This window comes from Anopheles funestus, chromosome 3RL (assembly GCF_943734845.2).
Source record: "Anopheles funestus chromosome 3RL, idAnoFuneDA-416_04, whole genome shotgun sequence".
NCBI lineage: Eukaryota > Metazoa > Arthropoda > Insecta > Diptera > Culicidae > Anopheles > Anopheles funestus.
This window is the reverse complement of record NC_064599.1, coordinates 69,699,861-69,726,969: the sequence shown is the minus strand read 5'-3', so window position 1 is coordinate 69,726,969 and position 27,109 is coordinate 69,699,861. Positions and strand designations below refer to the sequence as shown.

Genomic DNA, 27,109 nt, shown 5'->3' with positions numbered 1-27,109 from the left:
CAAATGGAGCCATTCTGTTTCTGGCACACGTACGAGAACGTTTCCTTGTTTGTTTCCCGTCCGTGCCTTTCCCTTGCCCTTTTCAAGATGACATGACGTTGTACTACCAATATTAAACATTCGATGTGGGATCACCACACGTGGCAAATAGGTATATGACCAGTAGTAGAAATGTTACATTTTTCACTCATTCGTAAATTTATCAAATGTTACCCCGAGTCGTAGAGAAGATAATCGTTATACGAACCGTTCTGCACACGATCAATGGTGTAGGGAAGGATATATTTCAAATAGAAGAATAGAAGAAGCCAACACAACCGACTGACGACACATAGATTTGCAACACAATTTACTATCAATGCTCCGTACATGAACTACTACTAGGTGCGCAGCGCAAAATGCGCACGTTAAATGTGCAAGAAGGAATCTTCTCCAGGGATTTGGTGGGATAACTGGATGTATCGTGCAACGGGTACAACTACCGAAGCAAGACAATTTTCCGGGATCAAATCATCTACTTGTTAACGTACACTCTGGATCTCCGTCTTTATCTTTCTTTCACTCTTATCCGTATAACGGACGAAGAGCTCACAGCTGGTTTCTAGTAGCTAGTTCAGGATTAGGGTAAGATACAGGAGAATACTACAGATTTGACAACAAATAGAGCAAAGAAAACCGAAACTTTAAAATAAAACACGATCTGGGAAAGAGACGCTGACGATCGGTACGATCATACCAAACAAGCCATGAGCAGCTGTCATGTGGAGAAGAACCACCAGAAACACAACAGAACCACACAAACAGCAGAGACTCTCTGGAGGGCCGTCTTACTGTGTATGCCAATGTGTTACCCCTACCTTTTTTCACGTATTGTAACGCTACACTCTTTCCCCAGCATTACATCCCAACACACCTTGCTATGTTAGATGTGTGTCCAAACGCTCTCACGATAACGGTTGCTGTCACAATCGAGACGCACAAACGCCGGAAGAATAGCATGCGAGTCTGACATGTGTGTAAGTGTATTTTTGTATGTGTGTGTGCGTGTTCTTGAATGTCGGACGTCTATAACGTATTCAACCCCGAATCGACCCCGATCCTCGTCCAGATATGCTAAACAGTCAAATTGTATCACCATAGTAATTGAGGAATACAGTACACTTTTCCTTTTGGTCTGGGAACTTTTGCTCTCGAGAGGAGCGCCTAAAAGTATGCAATGTAGATTTCTTTTAAGTTGTCCAAACGGCAAAAAGATTACGGATTGCATACTTTCAGGCGTGCATATACTAGAGATGCACCATCGTCGACACAGACATTGGATATTTAATGAAACTAAAATCAGTTACTAACAAAATCGCATACTATCCTTATTGCTATGCATTCCAAATATTCCTTTCGAGTCTGTATTGCTTTTATGCTCTCATTCGGTGTGCCAATTGCAGTAAATAAATCCAATAACTCGTCCCTCTGCCAAACAACATTATACTCTGCACTTCTTCACAGTAAGCCGTCAGGTAAACGTTATAGGACGGGAATCTTCATGGACATTTGCATACCATTAAACACAATCGCACATACTCCAGTGAAGAAAGAAAAAAAACTCGCCAACAATATTAAGACTCAAGCAAATACGACTAAAACATACTAACCCACCCAACAAAACACATGGTGACACAATCAAAGTAAAAGAATCCATTTGTCTACATCCATTTAATCGGTGTATGTTGATTGATATAAAACAAAACCAAACCAGCAAAATATATATTGATGAAAAAATGTTTACTGTACGGAGATGTTTGCAAACGGAAAGAAAGACAAGGCGTGAAAGGGTAAGTGGAAAGGAAACGCGCTATCCATGATGCGGTAAAAATGTTATTTAAACCTCCTGCGATAATTGGAGCAAGTGCTGCATTCGCCATGCGTTAAAGAGTTTGCAAACCACTTCTTATCGCTTAATCGCTTTTGTTTCGGGGTTTTTTTACATTGTTTTCCATTGTTTTCTAGAAATTGAACTTACTAGTAGGTAGATTGAGACTATCGATTACTTGTAAAGTGAGTTTCGAGGTGTACTACGGCAGCTAAACCTTTTAATGTGATTTTCAATTCTTAAGGTAATTTTGATTTTTTTAAAGTTAGCACCTTTTAAGCTCTCTAACACCGAGACATCAGAAATTGTGTTTTATTTCGAGTTAAAACGCCCTAATTCGCAATGTATCGAGGGTATAGTGTATACGCAACTGTAAATGATAACGATGCGTTTGTTGGTGAAGGAATAACCATACCGAGCGTCGAGGCGGTGTTGATAACATACGATCGCACCTTAAACAAATGAAAGTGAAGTGCAGTGTTTATCAAGTGTTCCACATAGCAAATATCACATCTGCAACACTAATCATCTCTCCGTCTGGTAATAATGGTAGGTTGTATTTTAATGAAGCTATATGACTTGGAGTTACTGGAGTTTGGGGTCAAATGAATCCCATCAGTCGGAATACAACTAGGGAATAGCGTATTCATATACGTTTTTCTTGAATTTTACCTTTATTGCCGGAACTTTAGCTAAGACTGATAAATAATAAATGTTATCATTTAGTTCAGATTTGATGCCGTAATAGCTTTCGATTTATAGACGACTTAAACAAATATTCTTGCAGTAGCAACTTTCTGAAATCGAAAGAGTTGGCACTTTTTGGTATATAGATGACATTAACTCTTGAGATACCTAAGACTGCAAAATTTTCCATAGCAATGTCCAACTTGTCTAGGTATTACTTTAAAGTTTGGTCAGATGTTACGATCTTCCTGAGTAACGATGAGAACACTCTATCCTCCATCTTCATTCTAGAGTACGTTGAACTCAACGGTCATCGGACTTGTCTAGAATAAATTGGTATTCGAATCTCGACTTATGTCCTTTGTCAACTTTTTGTGCTTTCTGAACATAAACTTGATCTGCTATAGTTCAGTTGGTTTTCAAACAACATTGCCTTATATAAACTTTCAAATTGACATACAATAGCTTATCACATAGCACATGTAGCAACGCTCATTTAGACCACCCTAAATCTAAGAACAAAAAAACTTTCACAAGAAATGCCAGAGAAAGAAATTTTACGAACTACCGTTACACAAAACAATCTATTGTGTTAGAAGTTACTAATATCGCACACGGTTTCGTTTGCGTCATCTAGCCAATAACGCAGGCGGTGGACAACTCACCACACTGGTAGATATCATTTTATCGGACACATTCTTATTGTCTCGGCCGTAACTAACACAACCTTAAGTTGTGGCGTGTCTTATCAGCTAGCACCCGAGTGGTTAAACATCATTTACAACTAAACCACTTCAGGTACATTAGGTCATCCTCGCCCTTCCCTCCATTCCGTTCTAACGTGTCAACAGTCCGTATCAGTGTCGCGAGGTCTCCATCATACTGCTGATGACGTTTTACGCTCGTTCATCAATGTGCAGTAATCGGAAGTAAAAGAAAAATAAACAACGTGGCAAATGAACCTTCTGAAAAGTCGTCCAACTAGGTCTTCCATTACGTCGTGTGCCATTGTGGTGCAGGGATACACGTAGTAGCACTTAGCGCTTATCATTGTGAATCGTTTACGTCTAGTCTGGTAGGAGCTATGCGAACGATCGCATCGTTCTCGTTCCTGGTCTAAACTAACTACTTGCGCATTGCACTGGCGAAGAATGGTTCCATTGCTTACTGCGAAACATTTGTTCTTTGTGCTAGTACTTTCGCTGGTTGTCCTTACCTACTGGATTGTGACAGTGGAACGTGATTCTCCCAACGATACGGATGCTTTGCAGCAGGAACTTAATTTCGTACAGAACGTTCAAAAAGTCCCAGGTGGTGCTTTCGATCCCGATGGAACACCGGGTGATATGGGACTGCCGGTGATACTACCGGAAAAACTGTCCCCCGAGGTAATGGAACTCGTGCGAAAGGGATGGGATGAACAGGGTCTCAATCAGTTCGTTTCGGACATGATTCCGCTGCGCCGAAGGCTACCTGACGTACGGGATGGTTGGTGTCGGAGCCAAGAGCAAGCGAGACGAGCGCATAACATCCAACCCGGTACACTGCCACGTTCGGTAATAGTGATTGTGTTCTATAACGAAGCCTGGTCGGTACTGTTGCGCACTGTCCACTCCGTTCTGGACAGGACGCCTACCGAGCTTATCGACGAGATTGTGCTTGTTGACGACTGTTCCACGATGAGTCACCTTAAAGACGAACTGGAGAAATATATTGCCTCACTTGAGAAAGTGCGCCTGGTGCGTTCCACCGAACGGTTGGGTCTTATCAGGGCGAGATTGTTTGGAGTGAAAGCGACCACAGCGAACATCATTACCTTCCTCGATGCTCACTGTGAGGTAATTGAAGGTGAGTTAACGTAACAGGAGAAAATGGTTCCATCTTCCATCTATACTGTGTGTGTGTTTTGTTCTTGTTTTCAGGTTGGCTAGAAGCACTAATCGCCCACGTCGCAACAGATGAAACGATGATCGCCATACCGGCTATCGATTGGATCCACGAGAATACGCTCGCCTTAAACGCACAGAACTCGGTAAAGTACTTCGGTTCGTTCGATTGGTCACTAAACTTTCAATGGCGAAGTAGAGATCAAAGAATCAAATCCACCTCCAAGAACGGTACCATCGACGTACATCCGGCAGCACCGTACGACACACCGACCATGGCTGGTGGACTTTTCACCATCCACCGAAAGTTCTTCGAGCGGCTCGGTTGGTACGATGAAGGCATGAAGATCTACGGTGGTGAAAACATGGAACTCTCCTTCAAGGCATGGATGTGTGGTGGCAAGCTGCAGATAGTAGCGTGCTCTCGTGTAGCACACATACAGAAGCGCGGCCATCCTTATTTGCGGGAGATTGCCGGCGGCTTATCGGTTATCAGGCGCAATTCGGTCCGGCTGGCGGAGGTATGGTTGGACGAGTATGCGGATTATTATTATGAAACATTCGGCGGACGTGACAAGCGAGGCAACTTTGGAGATGTAACGGCACGGAAGGAGTTGCGTCACCGGCTACAATGCAAACCCTTTCGTTGGTATCTCGAACACGTCTTTCCGGAACAGTTCGATCCGAGTAAAGCTGTAGCGCGCGGTGAGATACGCTTTGGTGGTAAAACCCAATATCCGACGTGTCTTGATTGGCCGACGCAGCTGTTGTTGGTTGGCTGTCACAGTACCGGCGGTCACCAGCTGTGGTATCTGACAAAGCACGGCGAGGTAACGCGCGAAGATCACTGTCTGGATTATGATGGTAACGCGGTGGCAATGTACCGATGTCACGGTATGGGTGGCAATCAGGCGTGGAGTTGGGATCCGGAGAGTAAGTTGCTGAAAAAACTTACCTTCGATCGTTGCCTGCAGTGGGATCGTACCTTTTCGTTAGAAGTTTGTGATCCAAAGGCACCGAATCAGAAATGGCTGATGCAAAATTTCAAACCAAACAATCTGTGATGTGGATGTTTTCCGAGTGCCTTTAGACGCGACAACAAAACAAACAGACAAACGTTATAAGATGAATGAATTGTATGTGCATCTATAAACAACTCGCAAGGCCGTTTTGTTTGACGAATTCGAAACAGTTCTGGCGATTGTTTTTTATTCCTACAGTACGTCACTTTCGATTTAGAACGAACCTACGATACATCGGAAAACATGTACCCGTGGCACCTGAACACGAAATGAATCTCCTGCCGAAACAGTGTTTCTGGTGTGCTGCTTATCAAACAGTGAGTGTGTTGTTACCTTTTTAATAATAACGAAACAGGCAAACCCGCACCCGACGGTGAGTGTGGATGTGTCGATACGTTTGAAGTGATAGTAAACACCTATACGAACTGATAAATTAAACTGATTGATAACACAGCTGGCTGGTTCGGCACTCGTGCGTAGAGAACAAACGAACCCGAAGATGTGTCTCGCTAGTGATTAACCAAAACTGGCTCCGAATGGTGCAGTGCCCTGTCTTGGATAACTTACACCATGTACGGAGTAAGTCTTTTGGCAGCGTTTGTTGACACAGAATCCGTAAAGCGTAAGTGTACATAACGTTTAACTCATCTTGCAGAAATTTTTCTCCACCAAACGTGACCTCCTTTGGGCCCTGGTTGTGTTTTGCTGCATTCTGGCCTTTTATCTCTACCACAATCAGCTGTCCGATCGGCTTGCTACATTGGAGGAGTTTAAGCGAACGCATCAAGAGGAAGAACGCCGGGCAGCTGTTCGGGAGTCTTCGGAAGGTTTCATTGTGCCAGAGTATCAAGTGTTTCAGTACGATGCACACTACACGCCTGTGCCCGATGATGGGTGGATCGAAAAGCAGCCGGGAGATATGGGGAAGGCGGTGATACTACCCGACAACATAACGGAGGATGTTCGTCAGCTGGTCCACCAAGGTTACGATAAACAAGGTCTGAATCAGTATGTCAGTGATCTAATACCGGTTCGACGACGATTGCCCGATCTGCGTGATCCATGGTGTACGGCGGAACAACGACTTCAAACTGCTCTTCCACAAGCTTCGATAGTGATCGTGTTTTACAATGAGGCGTGGTCGGTATTGGTGCGTACCGTTCACTCCATCCTTGATCGTAGTCCAAAAGAGCTCATCCGTGAGATCATCCTGGTGGATGATTATTCGAATTTGGGTATGTTTTAATTCATCCGTTCGGTTTTCTACATTTACCAATGATTACAATCTTGTTCTAATTGCAGCACATCTACGCACACAGCTTGACGAGTACTTCAGCAGCTATCCGCTCGTGCGCATCCTGCGCGTACCGAAGCGTCTCGGACTGATTCGAGCTCGGTTATACGGTGCCCGGAACGCATCGTCAGAATTTCTCACGTTTCTCGATGCACACTGCGAGTGTATGAACGGTTGGCTCGAAGGTCAGTTGGATGTGGTGGTCCGTGATCCGCACACCATCGCACTGCCCACGATCGACTGGATCGATGAGAATAACCTTAAACTTGTTAGTGATAAGGCACCAGTATACTATGGTGCAATGGGATGGGGTTTGGATTTTGGGTGGCGTGGCCGGTGGGATCGAGTACACAAGCCAGACAACAAGATGGAACCGTTCAGTACACCGGTAATGGCCGGTGGATTGTTTACGATCCATCGGAAATTCTTTGAGTGGCTCGGATGGTATGATGAGGACTTGGATTTTTACGGCGGTGAAAACATTGAGCTATCGCTGAAGGCTTGGATGTGCGGTGGAAGACTGATGACCGTTCCTTGTGCCCGTGTTGCTCACATCCAGAAAACTGGGCATCCCTACCTGAATGTAAGTACTTTTGATAGTTTAGTCCGAATGGGCACATTAATCGGTCTGTTTTATATCGATACATGTTAGGAAGTGCACGTCGACGTCGTTCGCATAAACTCGGTTCGTGTAGCAGAAGTGTGGTTGGATGAGTACGCATCCGTACTCTACGGAATGTTTGGTGGACCACAATTTCGCGGTGACTATGGAGATGTTTCGGCCCGCAAGCAGCTGAGGAAGGATCTCCATTGTAAAGACTTTCATTGGTATCTGGAGAACGTGTTCCCGGAGTTGATTGAAGAACTCGGCAAACTTCCCGGACAGGGTCCAATTCGGAATGATGCTTTGGCTGGGTCACATGATCACTGTTTAACATACGTTGAGCCTAAGAACACCGTCAATATGTCACCGTGCGAGCAAGGAAACACTTGGCAACAGTGGGTGTTTAGTTTGTATGGTGAAATTAGTACCAACAACCACTGTCTAGACTACGACAATAACATGCTGTTGTTGTACCATTGCCACAAAGCACAGGGCAATCAAGAGTGGACGTACAATGCTACCACCCACCAGTTCGAGCATAAGAAACACAAGGGCAATTGTTTGGGTGTCGATGTAAAAACGAAGAAGGTGCGTATCGATGCATGTGACCAGAATCAACAATCTCAAAAGTGGCATTACCCGGTCATAGAGTATAAGGTTTAAATAAAGATCAAAAGTACTGAACCCATGCCAACATAGAAACAACAATAAAAAGGCATGACAGCACATGAAATAGGAAATATCTAAAATAAATTAAATGTTTAAAATTCACCAGCAACGTGTTGGATTTGCTGTGTATATTATTAAATTTTGACGTAGTGTGGCATGTTATAACAAATCTCCCTCAATTATTAGTCACTACTCTTAGTGCATACTGACAGGCGCGTTTGGACACCCACAGCTGTCTAATGCGTTGATATCGAATATGGTTAACCAACACTTTTCAAACAAGAAACAATGACTTTTTACTAACAAAGAAGTAAAATACAATAAAAAATTACAAAATAAAAAAACAACTTTTTTCCAAGTACATCCCAGTATGAACTATACATTTCATGAAAACTCCAGGAAAATGCAAGCAAAATCCTCATTATCAGTTCATATAAAATGAGGCAACATTGATTTGCAACGTGTATAAAAGTCGGTTTATAATACATACAAAACTATCTTTTAGATTCCTCCTACTTCACGAAGGTCGTTATTCAGCCGTAGAGTTTACGGTTAAACTGCTTCACTGCAATTCTGCTTCCATAATACTGCACAGGGGTGGAACCCTACGACAATGCATTTTCCAAAACATCTGTATAAACAGTAACGTGTAAAGGTAGTGGAATATATAAATATATATAGAAACAGGTAATGAGAAAAGCTATACTCGTTTGCATAAAGAGACTACGACAGTTTAACCACACAAGACGCCAATAAAGTACAGTAAATAGTATTATTCAAACTATGTTAATTTTTAAACGATACCTCTACCTCCTTTAACCTCTAACCAAACCGGTAGTGTCTTATTCAAATTTGAAGTATACTTCTATAAAAACTAACCAATCACCCGTCTCTGTGATCTCTGTGATCGACCGCATTCACAGTTCTAGCGCACTATTGCCGCGATGACGAGTAGTCCACAACATCTGTACTAAGAGCTTGCTTAAACCACATTATTCGGAACACAACATGCTTAAACACATTTGCAGTCAAATCCCGGTAATGTAAAATTGGAATATAAACGAATAAAAGTACAAAACATGTTATCAAAAATTCAAACAGTGACTAGTAGAAAGAAAAAAAAGTGTAATAAGAATAATACACTTTTAATCCCATTTTAAAACATAAAGGATTTTTTGTTACTCTTTACAGGTTTCTTTTACTCTTCTGTTTGAAAATCGATAAACAATCGTTTTTCTTGGCAAACAGTCAAACATGCGAATCATACTCATTTAGCACGTGTCTTACAGAATGCATAAACATTTTGCAGTAAACGTAAATGTAGCACATTATTTTCACCTTGTTGCATAAGTTACAAGTGTCTCATCAGTTAAAACCTTTCAGCACTCTGTAGAGCTTTCCACACAACGTCTTATCACCAGATATACCCATACGCAAACGTATCGCTATCGTAGCTCGTGTGTCGGTGTCGCTTTGTTTGCAGGCGCCCGAGACCCGTATAATACGCGCACTAAGTACACTTATCACAATAAATTCATTCCCATTGCCACCAAAGAGCAATCGAACCGAACACATCGGTCAGTTTGCTTTCGGCACCGACAGCATGCGGAATGCCTTACCGTTTGGACGTGTTCTCACCGCTGCTTTCCAGTGGCGCTGCAGCCTTACTGTACTGGTCGGCATCATTGTCACGCTAGCGCTCGTGCTCCTTTACCTCGTGTATGACGTTAATCTGACACTTACACCAAAGAGAACTTTGTTGGGCCAATATCCTACCATAATTGATGATGATTCAGATCTGATGCAAAAAAGTACCGCTGCGGGTGAGATAAACCATGGGTTCTATTTTGTTTACACTACTATCGGGCTGGATCCACGACATCAAACTGCACCGCCGGGTGATATGGGCCAAGCGGTTACGGTGAACCTTTCCAACGAACAGATCGCTCTCCTGGCAAACGAAGGAATGCAAACTCAAGGATTCAACCAATACTTTTCCGATCTTATGTCCGTGCGGCGCAGACTTCCCGAAATTCGCGATTCCTGGTGTGCACAACCGGGACGCTTTCTAGACAACCTGCCTGTGACGTCGATCGTGATCGTGTTCTTCAACGAAGCTTGGTCGGTTGTTTTACGGACGGTACATTCGGTACTGGACCGCTCTCCGGCATATCTGGTGAAGGAGATCGTGCTTGTAGATGACTGCTCCACCTTAGGTAAGTGTGGGAAGAAATCGTTTGGAACGAGCCACTAAATCATGTCTCTTATCTGGTCTCTAGCTAACCTTAAAACCGAACTGGACGAATATTTTCGCCCATATCCAAAGGTGCGTGTCATTCGTGCTCCTTCACGGTTGGGATTAATTCGGGCCAGAATGTACGGTGCCAAAAATACGACATCCGAGGTGATTACATTCCTTGATGCGCACGTAGAATGTACAGTAGGTAGGTTTTTTCGTAGATAGACGGAACACTTTACAATGCAATGCTAACGGAACCCTTCACTTGTCACTGCCAGGTTGGCTGGAGTCATTACTTGATGTGGTCGCTCGCAATGCCACCACTATTGCTATTCCAACAATTGATTGGATCGATGAGAAAAGTATGGCACTTGTTTCCAACCGATCCCTTAATTATGTTGGTGCATACGATTGGGATCTTAACTTCGGTTGGTGGCACCGCTCATCTTTAAAGAAGAAGTACGAAAACAAAATGGTGCCGTTCGATACCCCAGCTATGGCTGGAGGACTGTTTTCCATCAACAGGACGTTCTTCGAACGGCTCGGTTGGTATGACGAAGCGTTCGATATCTATGGCATCGAGAACATTGAGCTATCGATAAAGAGTTGGATGTGTGGTGGAAAGATGGTAACAGTTCCCTGTTCCCGGGTAGGACACATCCAAAAGGTAGGTCATCCATATATGCGTAATGAAAAGAAGGACGTTGTGCGGGCGAACTCGATCCGTCTAGCCGAGGTGTGGATGGATGAGTACAAGCAGATCATCTTCGACATCCATGGTATTCCACACTATCTGGAAGAGGAGTTTGGTCCAATTGAGGAACGGAAGGCGGTTCGAGAACGGGCGGGTTGTAAGGACTTCCGTTACTATATTAAGTACGGTTTTCCGGAAATGAAAAATCCCCATATAGCCGGTGCTTTCCGTGGTGAAGTACACAGTGCACTGTTAGGTAATGGCACCTGTCTCGAGTATCGTCCGGATGACAACTTTCTCGGTATGGTACAGTGCGATGGAAAACAGAAAACACAATACTGGACACACAACTACTACCAGGAGATAAATAGCTACCGTCACTGTTTGGACTACACTGGGACCGATCTCGCACTCTATGGTTGTCACCGATCACGTGGCAATCAAGCGTGGCGTGTGCTGACTGAAACGCAGCAACTGCAAAGCATCAAGCACGACCGATGCCTCACGATAGATACGCAAACCAACGTTACGCTTACCATGCAGATATGTGATCCAAAAAGTGTCACCCAAAAGTGGTCCGTAACCTACATCGAAATAGACGTGTCACCGTTTACTTGAGCTAATCTCAGTCATCGTTCACGGTACAGGCGTCTACAATCTAGTCGTTAAACGTTTAATCGATAGCTCTTTCGTTTATCAGTTCGCTACGATGATGGCACCGACTATGTGTACCTAGCACGTAGATTAGGCGAGCTAAAGCATTATCCAGATATGTTTACTGTGTTATCTGCCCCCTTATTTACCATCCAATCCCACAATTTATTCAGAAGGTCAGTTTTATTCTCATTATGGTTGGTGAGTGTGTTCCGATGACGCTTTTTCAATTGCGCAAAATGTGAGCCTCAATATATCGTATGGTAGAAATTGTTTTACATACCCTGAAACAAGCATTCTAATTGCTTAATTGCACCGACACTTTACTAAATATGATGACAATGTATTGCACGTCTACGATAAGTAAGAGTGTGAAATGATGTATCCATGTGTTTGGAGTTTGCAAAAAATAAAGTAAAAATAAAATTTGCAACGAATGTTACTTCACTGTTAGAATGTCATAAATGGTTCAAAAAGGTTGCGACAATTCGCGATAAGGTCGGCCGAGTTGTTGAATGAACCGTTTTTCTTCCTCCTGAAAATGGTTTCTTTTTCGTTCAACCCCAGCAATCTACACACACACAAAGTGCCTTTCCATCTGTCCAAAAATTGCATTGTGAATCAGCTTCAGCTTCAGTAGCATCTCATTGCATCAATCTTTTCGCAATTCGTTATCACATACACTAAGATAACACACAAGTGGTTTGCAAATAGCGTTACCGTCCTGGGCGGTTCCGGTTTATCAGTGCAGAAATATCTGACAGCTGTCGGTTAATGTTAGATTCAACGATGATAAGAATGTCACACGTTGGACATGGTGTGTCTTGTGTTTTTCATCTTCCCGTCAAATGGCGCTTATAAAGCAATTACTTAATTACCATCTGTTTACATTTGAAATTTCAACACTCCAGAAAGAAGGTATTACTGGATATGAAGGAAGGAGATTATAAAACTTTAATTAACCCCTAATTTGTTTTTAAGGGTGTATAAAAGATCGACATGACGTTAAATAATTAGAACAAACACTTTCACCAGCTAAATCTTCTGTTTATATATTACCTTAATCGGGAGCGCCATTGAACCATATTGAATTTATGTTGTAATATTTGCAAGCAAACTTTGTGTACTTTACATGCACTACCGTGCCTACCTGCAAAATCTACAGTATTTAAAGTAGTATAGAAAAACAAAACATGATCAGAAGACTTAGCTCAAATCCTAATTAACAAACTAACAAACTAACTTTATGTGATGGTAGATTGTAGTGAATCATTGCAATGGCTTTCCAAGAACTAAGACTTGACTGTCATCCGCTGGATGACATACATCATGATACTCATTATATAACAGCGCAGACAAAAAAAACGAACAAAAAAGTTCTTCACCACAAAACTCACAATTTTGACCACCACCGTCAATCGGTCGATCTCAGTGTACAAATGGCGATTAGCGCAGTGTTCAAGTGGTTGAATGATATCGCATGCGTATGAAGCTGCCCAAGACCTGTTTTGAAAATTTCACTACACTTCAGTACGCGTTTCACCATCATCGAGCACTGAGCCATCATAGGCTCCGTACAGTCTTGCCATGCGCAACTGCAGCAAGAATTTTATACTGATAGTGAGCATTGCCGTAGTGCAGGTGTACATATTCGTGATATTTTTCTACAATGGTGGTCGGGGACGGTTTGACAATGTGTTCAAACAACTATCCCTACTGCAGAACTGTACAAACATCAACGAGACGGCCCAACTTCAAGAAGAAGTCATCTCTACTACACCTTCATCCACGGTCGAAACAACATTATTTAAGTACATGTATACAACGCTTGGACTCGATCCAAGGTTTCCAATAACTCCGGGTGACATGGGCACACCTGTGGAGATCGACTTCAATGATACCGATGTGGAGAAACTAGCGGGGGATGGATTAGCCCAGGGGCCACAGCTGAGAGCCAATTTCGGTATCTCTCGGGAGGCCTGCAGCCCGCGGGACGTAGTTTAGAGACCCCTGGATTCGTCGAGCATGAATGCCGCGTTTGGTAATGAAAGTTGCCCGAACTGCGTGATCCATGGTGTACGGCGGAACAACAACTTCAAACTACTTTACCACAAGCATCGATAGTAATCGAATTATACAATGAGGCTTGGTCGGTATTGGTACTCCATCCTTGATCGTAGTCCAAAAGAACTCATCCGCGAGATCATCCTGGTAGAGGATTATTCGAATTTGGGTAAGATTTAAATGATCCTTTACGTTATTTTATATTACCAATGGTTATTTGTAGAGGATAATCCATTAAGAAAGTTTTTGCAGAATACTCTTTGTTGCAAATCGGAGCAGCGTAGCGAACTTATTTTTTTATTTCTTTTAGCTCATTGTTATGATGTAGAATCTATTGCGTAGAATGATCGAGGCATGTGGTAGGCGCGAGTTAAGTTTTTCTTTCGTGTAACACAGTAAAAATATGTTCAACGATCGATTGCCAGAAACCAACTGAACAGTTCTATTAACACCGGACACTGTGCCGATTCCCGAATTTTGTTTTATTAGGTTAACCCCATGCGTTCACACGATGTTTTCGTACATTGTTGCGATGCGGTGCCAAACTGCTGACAATTGTGTAAAATACTGATGCAACGAAAACGTTCTTCAGCATTTGCCGGTATCTGAGGTGTGTGTTGCTAACTCGCTCCCCTTAGAGCTCCACGATTCTTTGGGGTTTTTTCGAAAATGTTGCATTACTTGCTTCGGGTTTCACTTCTGCTGACGAACGTCTGATCGTTTTCTGCACCTCTTTGCATACAACCATAGAACTGCTATTTCCAGTGCACTGAGTGGAAATACAACACCTCCGAAAATGATTATCAATGGCCAGGTAAGGCGCAGAGAATTGTTCTCCAGACGAATGTTCTCCAATTCTTTGCGAGTTTCGATGTGTAGGTCATGTAATTCCTCTAGGCTCAGGTTCGATATTTCCAGCTGTTGTTTGATAAACACCCCATCGAGCGGATAAAGGTTTAGGGCTCCAATGAAATCGGCGAATTCATACGAATATTTTACTTCGTTGATATAGCTATCGCAGGCGTTGGAATTGATCACATATGACACCTTTAAGGTCATGTTACTTATGCCGCAATAGGTGACGAGTGTGAATTCATGTACAGAATTTATCATTATGGCGTGCTTATACATCTGTAGGATTTCTGATCTTGCTGGGTTCTTCGTAAAATTACATGACGATTGTTGTCCTTCCATTAGCTTTGGAATACATTGGGATTCAGCTAACTCTACTTCATCCATTTCAGATGGATTCACCATGCCTTGGTGGTACAAACAGGGTAGATTTTTATCTTTTGGAACGTTCTTGGGTCGAGTTTTGGGGTTTTGATTAGCAGCATTGTTGGTGGTTGGTGGATACGGGTGCATCGGCATACGAAAAAGCTTCTGAAGTTGTATCGAACAGGATGTGTTTAGCTACTAAATTTTTTCTATATATTTAAAATTCGAAATTCGGGTTTAAAATAACATCGAAATTATCTAATTTAAAAAAACATTGAACCTTTCTTCCTTTAGCTGTTACGACTGTGCTGTTATTTACTTTGATTACTGTTACATTTTTATAGCTGGGCCTGTGTTTTAATCTAGCTCTACTTTTTCATATACATTGCGATTATTTTCAATTTGGATAGCTTTTCTTGACTTATTGTGCTATTCTGAATCTTTCTCAAATTTTATTAATAGATTTTTGTACACTTGTAGATGGAAAAATTATTTGATAGGATCGAATTTTGTTACGGAATGTACTGTGCAATTATATTTTGATAAAGCTATGTGTAATGCATCTTTCGTTGAACGCATTGGTTCTTCCTTTTTTACAATAAGATACAATTCTAAATCAGTAGTGTGGAACCTCTCTATAATTCCATTCATCTCACATCTTTCCGATTGCAGTGACATGTATATTTATGGTGATATTTGATAATTCTCATATTTGAAAAGATCGCTCTCCGTCCATTTTTAGGATTTATGGTGTGTTATATCTTAAAAGCATATCTTTTAACGTTGGAGTTATTCAGTTGCTCTCGATTCGATGGATTAAATTTGGGCAAATTTTGAAAATTTGTCCATGTACGTTAAAAAGTAACAATTCTTCAAGAAAAGAATATCTATATGTTCGATTTGAAAGGGAGCATTTGGAATTGGTGTTTTATTGAAAACGACTAACGGTACTTAGGCTACTACGGAAAAGAAGGAAGTATAAGGAGTAGTCTAAAGAAAGGATCGAAGGCGAGCACGATAGGATGACAGAGGAAGGTGAAAATCAAACAGATGGCAGGACGAGTTAAACACATACATGGCACGTAACAGAGGGTTGTTGAGGCCAACGGGAGTAAGGAATAAGGGCATATGTAAAAGAAGGCGAGAACGGAGAGAGCGAGAAGGAGTGTACAGAGTGCAATTCAGAGCATTGCAATGGCTTTCCAAGAACTAAGACTTGACTGTCATCCGCTAGATGGCATACAAAATGATACTCATTATATAACAGGGGAGACAAAAAAACGAACAAAAAAGTTCTTCACCACAGTGAATTTTGACCACCCCCGTCAATCGGCCGATCTCAGTGTACAAATTGCGATGAGCGCAGTGTTCAAGTGGTTGAATGATATAGCAAGAGTGTGGTGCTGCCCCAGAACTGTTTTGAAAATTTCACTACACTTGAGTACGCGTTTCACCATCATCGAGCACTAAGCCATCATAGGCTCCGTACAGTCTTGCCATGCGCAACTGCAGCAAGAATTTTGTACTGATAGTGAGCATTGCCATAGTGCAGGTGTACATATTGTTGGCGCCAAGGTGATATGCAATACGCATATCACATATCAATGAATTATAGCGGATAGGAAATTATTATAGCAGATAGGAAATTATTATAGCGGATAGGAACTATTATAGCATAATGAATTTAGTTGTAATGAATTACACGACGAAGAAATAAACAGTTGAACTGGGAACCACGGCGAGAGAACACATAATTTGCATTGCGCATTGAGAAGCGTGATCATAAATTGGTCCTTCGAACCGGATCTTCACGAAAGGTGTTTGAAGCAATCATCAAAGCGTGTTATCACGATATCGTGAGGAAGAAGCATTTAGGCTCGCCGTGGATGAAGTTGGGTCAAGCGATGCGATTAAGTGTTAGTGCCAAAGCTTAGGCTAGCAGCGTCAGAACATCGCCATTGCAAGGGTGAATAACCGCAAAGGACGCTACAATATAGGCCTATATTAGCTCGGAAAGGGAGGGAGAAGTCGGAAGAAAATAAAATACAACCGTTGTTTGGACTTTAAGAAGAATTCAAGAGCGTATTACTTAAGTGTAAAAGAGTACACACACAACATATACAAATAATTCCTCAATTTTCCAAGCTAAACCTCACCCAACCCAGATAATAATCAATGTTCTCGTTCTTCCTTCGCGGGCCGAATTCAACGACCTTGCGGGCACACTAGACATGAGCTGGATTCCTGATACTGATAAAATTTCCATTCGAATAAGAGCACCAGACAATGCAGAATCGCTCACGAAACGGAATGTGTGTCGTAACATAGCAAGGATTTACGATCCATTAGGGCTCCTAGATCCGGTAAAAATGATAGCCAAGATCTTTCTACAATTGCTGTGGATGTGGAGGAAGGAAGATCAATCATCATTAGGCTAGGATGAAGAGCTGCCTCAACATTTTCAACGAGATTGGAACAACTATGTGGAACAGCTTATTAAGTTAGCAGATGTTTCTGTTCCGCGATTTGTGTCTTCAGCGCCCTATGTGGAGTTGCAGCTTCACATATTCTGTGATGCTTCAGAAAGAGGCTACGGAGCATGCTCATACATCCGTGTGGAAACTGGAGATGTGCAATGTTGCTGATATCCAAATCAAAGGTAGCACCAATAGCGAAGAGACAAACCTGGAGTTATGTGCAGCAGTGTTAGGCAGTCGTTTGTATGGATTCATAAAGGATGCACTAAGAGAAAATCTTAGCTGTTTTTTGTGGACAGATTCAATGACGGTGCGGCATTGGATTAACGCTTCACCAAACAGATGGAAAACCTTTGTAGCCAATCGTGTGGCAAAGATACAAAGACACACAAGGGAGTGTTCGTGGAGACACGTTCCAGGCAACCAAAATCCAGCGGATGCAGTCTCACGTGGATGTTTACCGCAGGAGCTGACCAATACGTGGTGGAATGGTCCATCATGGTTGGTAAACAAGGAAGATTTCTGGCAATCACAAGGAGAATTAAGGATCGACACTTTAATAGAAGACGAAAAACGTGTCGTACTCATCACCAAGCAAGAAGAAGAATCCTTCAACGAGCAACTATTTTCTAGATATTCTTCTTATTCGAAATTGCGGAGAATCGTGAGCTACTGCATTCGATTCATCAATTGATGTTTGGGTAGACAAAGGAGCACAGATCGAGAGATCGTCGAGGAGTCTAAGTGACTAACAACATCGGAGTTAGAAGCAGTGGAAAGGGCTATTTGCTGAATGGCTCAGCGAGATTCGTTCACAGAGGAATTCAACACACTAGCAAAGACCAATCGAATACTACAATCATCATCATTGAAATATTTGCATCCGTTCATCGGAACTGATGCTCTCATCCGAGTAGGTGGTCGATTAGGCAACGCAGATGTATCCAGGTCCGAACAATTTCCGATAGTTGTGCCGACGGTGGCCATTAACTAGGATAGTGGAATTACATAAAGGTACAGATGATATAGTGCGAGTTATTACGGTTAAAACACAAAGGGGCTTGTTTAAATGTCCAGTATCAAGGATTTGCATTCTTCCTGAACAGAACTCATTATAAGGAAAGGGAAATAGAAAAACCATTCATGGGTTTTTGGGTGATATGCAATACGCATATCACATATCAATGAATTATAGCGAATAGAAAATTATTATAGCGGATAGGAACTATTATATGTAGCATAATGAATTTAGTTGTAACGAATTACACGACGAAGAACAGTTGAACTTGGAACCCCGGCTAGAGAACACATAATTTGTATTCAGCATTGAGAACCGTGATCACATATTCTTGACATTTTTCTACAATGGTGGTCGGGGACGGTTTGACAATGTGTTCAAACAACTATCCCTACTGCACAACTGTACAAACATCAACGGGACGGCCCAACTTCAAGAAGCAGTCATCTCTACTACACCTTCCTCCACGGTCGAAACAACATTATCAGCGATCCGTTCGGCAGGATGCGGAGAGGAGCACAGTGGGCTCGTTAGCTGGATCAGGTGGAGTCAAACCTGTCGGAGATCGGATGCTGCCGTGGATGGAGGACTGCAACCCTGGATCGAATTTCCTGGAAACGAATTGGCGACTAGGCCATTCAACGCGACGTGCTCGACCGTGAGCAGGCCAGATAAGAAGAAAAAGAAAAAGATGGTGCCGTTCGATACCCCCGCCATGGCTGGAGGACTATTTACCATCAACAGGAAGTACTTCGAACGGCTTGGTTGGTATGACGAAGGGTTCGATATCTACGGAATCGAGAACATTGAGCTATCGATGAAGAGTTGGATGTGTGGTGGAAAGATGGTAACAGTACCATGCTCCCGAGTAGGACACATCCAGAAGGCGACCCATTCGTACCTTGCGAAACAGACGAAGGACGTTGTGCGTGCAAACTCGATTCGTCTTGTATGGATGGATGAGTATAAAGGTATAATTTTCGATATCTACGGCATTCCAAAATACTCCGAGGAGGAGTTTGGTTCCGTGAGTACACGTAAAGCCATCCGAGATAGTGCCGAATGTAAACCATTTCGCTACTATCTGGAGAATGCTTTCCCTGAAATGCACAACCCATTGGTCCCGGGGGCCTTTCGCGGCGAGGTTCATAATCTGGCCTTGAGCAACGACAGTTGTTTGACGTATCGGCTCCAAGATCACTTCATTGGTATGGCATCGTGTGATCACCTCGAAAAGGATCAGTATTGGACGCACAACTACTACCAGGAGCTGAATAGCTACCGAAATTGTCTCGATGCCGTCACGACCGTAGTGGAAGTGTTCCAGTGTCACAGAGCGCGCGGCAACCAGGCATGGAATTTTTTAGTGAAAACTCGACAGATAGAAAGTGTGGCGAGCAAGATGTGTCTAGCGTTGAATATGAAGACAAAAACGAACCTTATTTTGGAGCAGTGCGATGCCACCAAGCTGAATCAACAGTGGGACGTGTCATACATTCAATTGGACGTGTCAATGCTATTGGAACAAATACCACAAGACACTTGAAGCAATTGTTTCTAGTATTGTATACGGCTCAGCAGCCATACCTCCAGCACGGCGATAGCATGTATTGGACACGATTGTTACATCGAAAACGGAATGATCGAAAAGACTTCTCGGGAAGCAATACGAGAGTGATTGCGTTAATTTACTTTGCGTTATACAGTTTATGCTCAATGTTTTCGTCTCACAAAGGCAATATTATACTCGAAATACGCATAGTCCGCGGCTGGGATTAATAAGGGCCAGAATCTTTGGAAGTAAGAACACTACTTCCACGATCCTTACATTTTTGGACGCGCACGTTGAGTGTACTAAAGGTTAGGTATTGCCCAACATGAATTATGCCTAACAGCGCTCTAATGGACTGCTTTTGTAACAGGATGGTTGGAACCTTTACTGGAGCCAATTTTGGAAAACGAACGACCCATATCTATCCCGCCAATAGACCGCATCGATGACACCAACATGCATCTAGTCACCAATGTGTCCGCCGATTTGTTTGGCGCTTTTGAGTGAGATCTTAACTTTGGCTGGGGGCCAAAGTGAAAGTTGCCCGATCCATGGTTTACGGCGGAACCAGGAGGCGGTAAGGAGATGTTTCGACCCGCAATTGGCATCGAAATTGGTCATTGGTATCTGGAGAACGTGTTCCCGGAGATGATTGAAGAACTCAGCGTACATCCCGGGCAGGGTCCAATTCAGAATGATGCCATGACTGGATTACCCGAACACTGCGAGCAAAGGAACACTTGGCAACAGTGGGTGTTTAGTTTGTATGATGAAATTAGTACGTCAACCACTGTTTACACTACGAAAACAAGTGGCATTACCCGGTCAAAGAGTATAAGGTGTAAATAAAGATCCAAAGCACTAAACCCATGCCAATATGGAAACAACAATAAAAAGACATGACAACACGTGAAATAGGGCCATTCTAATGGAAATATGAAAAATGAATTAAATGATTAAAATTCACCAGCAACGTGTTGCATTTGTATAGTATATTATTAAATTTTGACGTAGCGTGGCATGTTATAACACATCAACCTCCATTATTAGTCACTACGCTTAGTGCACACTGACAGGCACGTTTGGATTTATCCAAGGGGCTCTTTTCAACCACGCAGCTGTCTAACGCGTTGACATCAACTATGGATAGCCCAAGGCGATTATATGGGAAAAAAGGCGATTATATGGGACCAGGTGGTGGAATAGGGCTTTCCGAGGGGTGACATCTTCGGAAACCATATTTTATATTTGAATTCAAAAATAGACCGTTATTCCCGGTTTCAATCATTAAATTGTTTGAAGATGTTATTTCAACATGGATGGTCGGTCGAAGCTAAGGTGAATAACAGGAAAGTTAAAACGCTTGAGTTTTTCTTCACTTTTGTTTACTCATCGATGTATAATATTTTATTGACTGTTTCACAGTTTCGTTGTTTATCACAACAGCACGCAGGTTCAGCATTATTTTTTGTTTGTTTGCTTTTAAAATTATCAAAATAATTCACAAAGCAATTACCCAAATATTCACTAAGTAGTGCAAATAGACACGCTATGTATACTTTCAAATGATTGCATCTGTGCAAACCGTGCAGAATAATGCAAAATGTTAATTTTTGATTCACTCGCTATCGGTTTGCACGTGATCCTCGATCTTATTTCATAGCGAAATGCGTGCTGCTTTAGGAACCCATGTCATATCACACTGCTTTCCACCATCGGGTCCTTGGGTTAGCCAACACTTTCCAAACAAGAAACACGGACTGCTTACTAACAAAGAAGTGAAATACAATAAAAAACTACAAAATAAAAAAAAACACTTTTTTCCAACTACATCTGAGTATGAACTATACATTTCATAAAAACTCCAGGAAAATGCACGCAAAATCTTCATTATCACTTCACATAAAAAGATGCAACAATGATTTACGAGGAGTATAAAAGTCGGTTTATAATACATATAAAACCAAAGTTTTGGATTCCTCTTACTTCACGAGGGGGGTATTCAATCGTAGAATTCACGGTTAAACTGTTTCACTTCAAATCTGCTTCTACTACAATGCGTTTTCCAAAACATCTGTAGCAACAGTGGCATGTGGCATTATAGCCTAAAGAGGTCTTGGTCTGCCATTTATGGTTTTTTAAATTTCATTTACCAATTGAATGATATCCTGTCCTGCGAATGGGAGTAAAGTCCGGATAGAATTTGATACCCGGTCCTCGTGTTAGATCGGCTCCGTTACAATATGCAACATTGGGCTCCCCGAATCTGTGAGGATTAATGAATCTTTTAGGATTCATGGATTCATAAATCTTCAGAATAGAGATTCAGAACCATTCATTCAGTTGAAAGATACAATCAGATTCACGAAACTAAATCAGATTCACCCTACATTGGTAAATACTAACTTTCAAATTACGTAACTCTACCACTTTGTTCTAACTCTACTTGGCTTACGACCTTGCAGGTCACGCCGGCCATTTCTGAATTACTAGACTTATTTTTACCACGTAGCCGGATAGTCGGTCCTTGCTACGGGGAGACGGTCCGGATGGGATGTCCCGATGGGATTTGCTCTAACTACGATAACTAAATTTCACAAAACCAGTTACGGTGAACATTTCCAACGAGCAGATCGCTGCCCTGGCAAACGAAGAAATGCAAACTCAAGGATTCAATCAATACTTTTCTGATCTTATATCCGCGAAATTCGCAGTTCCTGGTGTGGGCAACCGGAACGCTTTCTAGGCACAAGGCTGCCAGCGACGTCGATCGTGATCGTGTACATCGACGAAGCTTCCTCGGTATAGTACAGTTTGATGGAAATCAGAAAACACAGTACTGGACACACAACTAATACCAGGAGATAAATAGCTAGCTGCCTGGATAGCTTCATTCTTCCTACAGCACGTCACTTTGAGTTTTAAATGAACCTGCGAGACTTTGAAACACATGTACCCGTGGCAGCAGAACACCAAATGAATGTCTGCTGTAACCGAGAAACCCGAATCAGGCAGTAAGTGTAGAAGTATCGATACCTTTGAAGCGACAGTAAACACTTCACCAACTGATAAATTAAACAGATTGATATCACAGCTTGCTGGTTCGGCTCTCATGCTTAGAGAGAGCAAACGAACCCAAAAATGTGTTTTGCCAGTGATCAACCAACACTGGCTCCGAATGGTGCAGTGCCGTATTGTGGATAACCATATACGGAGTAAGTTTTTTGGCTGCATTTGTTGACACAGAAGTTTCGTGTATGTTACTTTTTTTCATCTTGTAGAAAATGTTTTCCACCAAACGTGAGCTCGTTTAGGCCCTGGTTGTGATTTGCTGCATTACACGTTGGGCAGCACAAAACAAATTTCGGGATAAAATTATTTTGGGGATTTTTATTGATTGTTATCATTGATAGAGATAAAAAAATGCGTTTTTTTAGTTCGGACCAAAACCACTAGGTGGTGTTAAATAAATTGGTATTTTCGGACGATTTTCATGAGCTTCAATAATAAGTAAATTTAGTCAATGGCTTGGCTTTAACGACCTTACAGGTCACGCCGGCCATTTCTGGCATACTAGACTTATTTTTACCACGTAGCCGGATAGTCAGTCCTTGCTACGAAGAGACGGTCCGGATGGGATTTGAACCCGGTTCTGCCGTGTGGACGGGCGCCGTTTATTCTAATTGCATTCTAATTGCTTAATTGCTCCGACACTTTACTAAATATGATGACAATGTATTGCATGACTACGATAAGAAAGAGTGTGCAATGGTGTATCTGTGCTTGGAGTTTGCAAAAACTAAAATAAAAAAAAAATTTGCAACGAATGTTACTTCACTGTTAGAATGTCATTATTGGTTCAAAAAAAGTTGCGGCAATTCGCGATAAGGTTGGCCGAGTTGTTGAATGAACCGTTCTTCTTCCTCCTGAAAATGGTTTCTTTTTCGTTGAACACCAGCAAGCTACACACATACAAAGTGCCTTTCCATCTGTCTATAAATTGCATTGTGAATCAACTTCAACTTCAGTAGCATCTCATTGCATCAATCTTTCCGCAATTCGTTATCACATACACTAAGATAACACACAAGTGGTTTGCGTTACCGTCCTGGGCGGTTCCGGTTTATCAGTGCAGAAACATCTGACAGCTGTCGGTGAATGTTAGATTCAACGATGATAAGAATGTCACACGTTGGACATGGTGTGTCTTGTGTTTTTCATCTTCCCGTCAAATGGCGCTTATAAAGCAATTACTTAATTACCATCTGTTTACATTTGAAATTTCAACACTCCAGAAAGAAGGTATTACTGGATATGAAGGAAGGAGATTATAAAACTTTAATTAACCCCTAATTTGTTTTTAAGGGTGTATAAAAGATCGACATGACGTTAAATAATTAGAACAAACACTTTCACCAGCTAAATCTTCTGTTTATATATTACCTTAATCGGGAGCGCCATTGAACCATATTGAATTTATGTTGTAATATTTGCAAGCAAACTTTGTGTACTTTACATGCACTACCGTGCCTACCTGCAAAATCTACAGTATTTAAAGTAGTATAGAAAAACAAAACATGATCAGAAGACTTAGCTCAAATCCTAATTAACAAACTAACAAACTAACTTTATGTGATGGTAGATTGTAGTGAATCATTGCAATGGCTTTCCAAGAACTAAGACTTGACTGTCATCCGCTGGATGACATACATCATGATACTCATTATATAACAGCGCAGACAAAAAAAACGAACAAAAAAGTTCTTCACCACAAAACTCACAATTTTGACCACCACCGTCAATCGGTCGATCTCAGTGTACAAATGGCGATTAGCGCAGTGTTCAAGTGGTTGAATGATATCGCATGCGTATGAAGCTGCCCAAGACCTGTTTTGAAAATTTCACTACACTTCAGTACGCGTTTCACCATCATCGAGCACTGAGCCATCATAGGCTCCGTACAGTCTTGCCATGCGCAACTGCAGCAAGAATTTTATACTGATAGTGAGCATTGCCGTAGTGCAGGTGTACATATTCGTGACATTTTTCTACAATGGTGGTCGGGGACGGTTTGACAATGTGTTCAAGCAACTATCCCTACTGCAGAACTGTACAAACATCAACGGGACGACCCAACTTCAAGAAGAAGTCATCTCTACTACACCTTCATCCACGGTCGAAACAACATTATTTAAGTACATGTATACAACGCTTGGACTCGATCCAAGGTTTCCGATACCTCCGGGTGACATGGGCACACCTGTGGAGATCGACTTCAATGATACCGATGTGGAGAAACTAGCGGATGATGGAATGTTCGAACATGGATTTAACCAGTACTCCGCCGATCTTATGTCGCTTCGGAGACGGCTGCCCGAGATTCGAGACCGTTGGTGCCGCGAACCAGGTCGATATCGTGCCGATTTACCACAGACGTCAATCGTGATCGTGTTCTACAACGAGTTGTGGTCAGTGTTGGTGCGTACCGTGCACTCCATCCTAGATCGATCGCCTGCGCAGCTGGTGCGCGAAATAGTACTCGTGGATGACTTCAGCAATTTTCGTAAGTGAAACCTTCTTGTGAGTAGGTGTGAAATATTCAATGGAGTTTAATTTCTGGCGACGTGCAGCTCATCTAAAAACGCAACTAGAGGACTACTTTGCTAATAACCCAAAGGTCCGTATTATTCGGGCTCCAAAAAGGCTAGGATTAATCAGGGCACGGATGCTTGGTGGAAAGAGCACCAACACGGATATAATTACGTTCCTTGATGCGCACGTTGAGGTTACTGTAGGTAAGTATAGGACAGCATCAGCATGTTCCTACCGGCATCTTATCAACTATACACTTTTATGCAACACTTAGGATGGCTAGAAGCACTGATACAACCAGTTGCAGAGAATTGGACCACCATCGCGCTACCAACTATCGATTGGATCGATGAGAACAATATGAAGTACCGCAGCGATAAATCACCCATTTTTGTCGGTGCATACGATTGGGATCTTAACTTCGGTTGGTGGGGTCGATCATCGATGAAAAAGAAATACAAGAACATGATGGTGCCGTTCGATACCCCCGCCATGGCTGGAGGACTATTTACCATCAACAGGAAGTACTTCGAACGGCTCGGTTGGTATGACGATGGGTTCGATATCTATGGTATCGAGAACATTGAGCTATCGATGAAGAGTTGGATGTGTGGTGGAAAGATGGTAACAGTACCATGCTCCCGAGTAGGACACATCCAGAAGGCGACCCATTCGTACCTTGCGAAACAGACGAAGGACGTTGTGCGTGCAAACTCGATTCGTCTTGCCGAGGTATGGATGGATGAGTATAAAGGTATAATTTTCGATATCTATGGCATTCCAAAATACTCCGAGGAGGAGTTTGGTTCCGTGAGTACACGTAAAGCCATCCGAGATAGTGCCGAATGTAAACCATTTCGCTACTATCTGGAGAATGCTTTCCCTGAAATGCACAACCCATTGGTCCCGGGGGCCTTTCGCGGCGAGGTTCATAATCTGGCCTTGGGCAACGACAGTTGTTTGACGTATCGGCCGAAAGATCACTTCATTGGTATGGCACCGTGTGATCACCTCGAAAAGGATCAGTATTGGACGCACAACTACTACCAGGAGCTGAATAGCTACCGAAATTGTCTCGATGCCGTCACGACCGTAGTGGAAGTGTTCCAGTGTCACAGAGCGCGCGGCAACCAGGCATGGAATTTTTTAGTGAAAACTCGACAGATAGAAAGTGTGGCGAGCAAGATGTGTCTAGCGTTGAATATGAAGACAAAAACGAACCTTATTTTGGAGCAGTGCGATGCCACCAAGCTGAATCAACAGTGGGACGTGTCATACATTCAATTGGACGTGTCAATGCTATTGGAACAAATACCACAAGACACTTGACGCGATTGTTTCTAGTATTGTATACGGCTCAGCAGCCATACCTCCAGCACGGCGATAGCAATGTACCGGACACGATTGTTACATCGAAAACGGAATGATCGAAAAGACTTCTCGGGAAGCAATACGAGAGTGATTGCGTTAATTTACTTTGCGTTATACGGTTTAGGCTCAATGTTTTCGCCTCACAAAGGCGATATTATACTCGAAATACAGCTGAGCTTACAATAAACAAGTCGCATGCAG

At 42.4% G+C, this 27,109-nt stretch overlaps 8 protein-coding genes across 10 annotated transcripts in view; 6 read left to right on the top strand and 2 right to left on the bottom strand.

Annotated features, from left to right (window-relative positions):
- LOC125769047 (ATP-binding cassette sub-family F member 1) overlaps positions 1-27,109 on the bottom strand; it is a 226,934-nt gene that overhangs the window by 84,722 nt on the left and 115,103 nt on the right. The window lies entirely within an intron of this gene.
- The window catches only part of LOC125769063 (neuroglobin-like), a 128,876-nt gene that overhangs the window by 95,226 nt on the left and 6,541 nt on the right, over positions 1-27,109 (bottom strand). The window lies entirely within an intron of this gene.
- LOC125769056 (putative polypeptide N-acetylgalactosaminyltransferase 9) lies at positions 2,312-5,512 on the top strand. Its single transcript, XM_049437468.1, has 2 exons — positions 2,312-4,402; positions 4,477-5,512. The coding sequence occupies exons 1-2, from the start codon at positions 3,706-3,708 to the stop codon at positions 5,502-5,504; spliced, it is 1,725 nt and encodes a 574-aa protein (XP_049293425.1). The 5' UTR covers positions 2,312-3,705; the 3' UTR covers positions 5,505-5,512.
- LOC125769052 (putative polypeptide N-acetylgalactosaminyltransferase 9) lies at positions 5,512-8,810 on the top strand. Of its 2 annotated transcripts, none has more exons than XM_049437461.1 (4): positions 5,512-5,779; positions 6,118-6,697; positions 6,765-7,339; positions 7,409-8,810. In XM_049437461.1, exons 1-4 carry the CDS (start codon positions 5,570-5,572, stop codon positions 8,021-8,023), a joined length of 1,980 nt encoding a protein of 659 aa, XP_049293418.1. In that variant the 5' UTR covers positions 5,512-5,569; the 3' UTR covers positions 8,024-8,810. The 2 variants fall into 2 exon arrangements, with proteins under 2 accessions (XP_049293418.1, XP_049293419.1); XM_049437462.1 differs by having other exon boundaries at positions 5,547-6,041.
- On the top strand, positions 9,281-11,918 carry LOC125769054 (putative polypeptide N-acetylgalactosaminyltransferase 9). Its single transcript, XM_049437465.1, has 3 exons — positions 9,281-10,245; positions 10,309-10,473; positions 10,547-11,918. The coding sequence occupies exons 1-3, from the start codon at positions 9,633-9,635 to the stop codon at positions 11,578-11,580; spliced, it is 1,812 nt and encodes a 603-aa protein (XP_049293422.1). The 5' UTR covers positions 9,281-9,632; the 3' UTR covers positions 11,581-11,918.
- On the top strand, positions 12,149-14,017 carry LOC125769065 (uncharacterized). The gene has a single exon (XM_049437488.1). It carries the CDS (start codon positions 13,204-13,206, stop codon positions 13,618-13,620), a length of 417 nt encoding a protein of 138 aa, XP_049293445.1. The 5' UTR covers positions 12,149-13,203; the 3' UTR covers positions 13,621-14,017.
- Positions 16,005-27,098, top strand: LOC125769055 (putative polypeptide N-acetylgalactosaminyltransferase 9). Of its 2 annotated transcripts, XM_049437467.1 has the most exons (4): positions 16,005-16,450; positions 24,971-25,508; positions 25,576-25,740; positions 25,812-27,098. In XM_049437467.1, the coding sequence occupies exons 1-4, from the start codon at positions 16,397-16,399 to the stop codon at positions 26,864-26,866; spliced, it is 1,812 nt and encodes a 603-aa protein (XP_049293424.1). In that variant the 5' UTR covers positions 16,005-16,396; the 3' UTR covers positions 26,867-27,098. The 2 variants fall into 2 exon arrangements, with proteins under 2 accessions (XP_049293424.1, XP_049293423.1); XM_049437466.1 differs by lacking the exon at positions 16,005-16,450 and having other exon boundaries at positions 21,757-25,508.
- Positions 16,910-21,739, top strand: LOC125769062 (putative polypeptide N-acetylgalactosaminyltransferase 9). The gene is made up of 2 exons (XM_049437482.1): positions 16,910-20,253; positions 20,316-21,739. The coding sequence occupies exon 1, from the start codon at positions 19,085-19,087 to the stop codon at positions 19,937-19,939; it is 855 nt and encodes a 284-aa protein (XP_049293439.1). The 5' UTR covers positions 16,910-19,084; the 3' UTR covers positions 19,940-20,253; positions 20,316-21,739.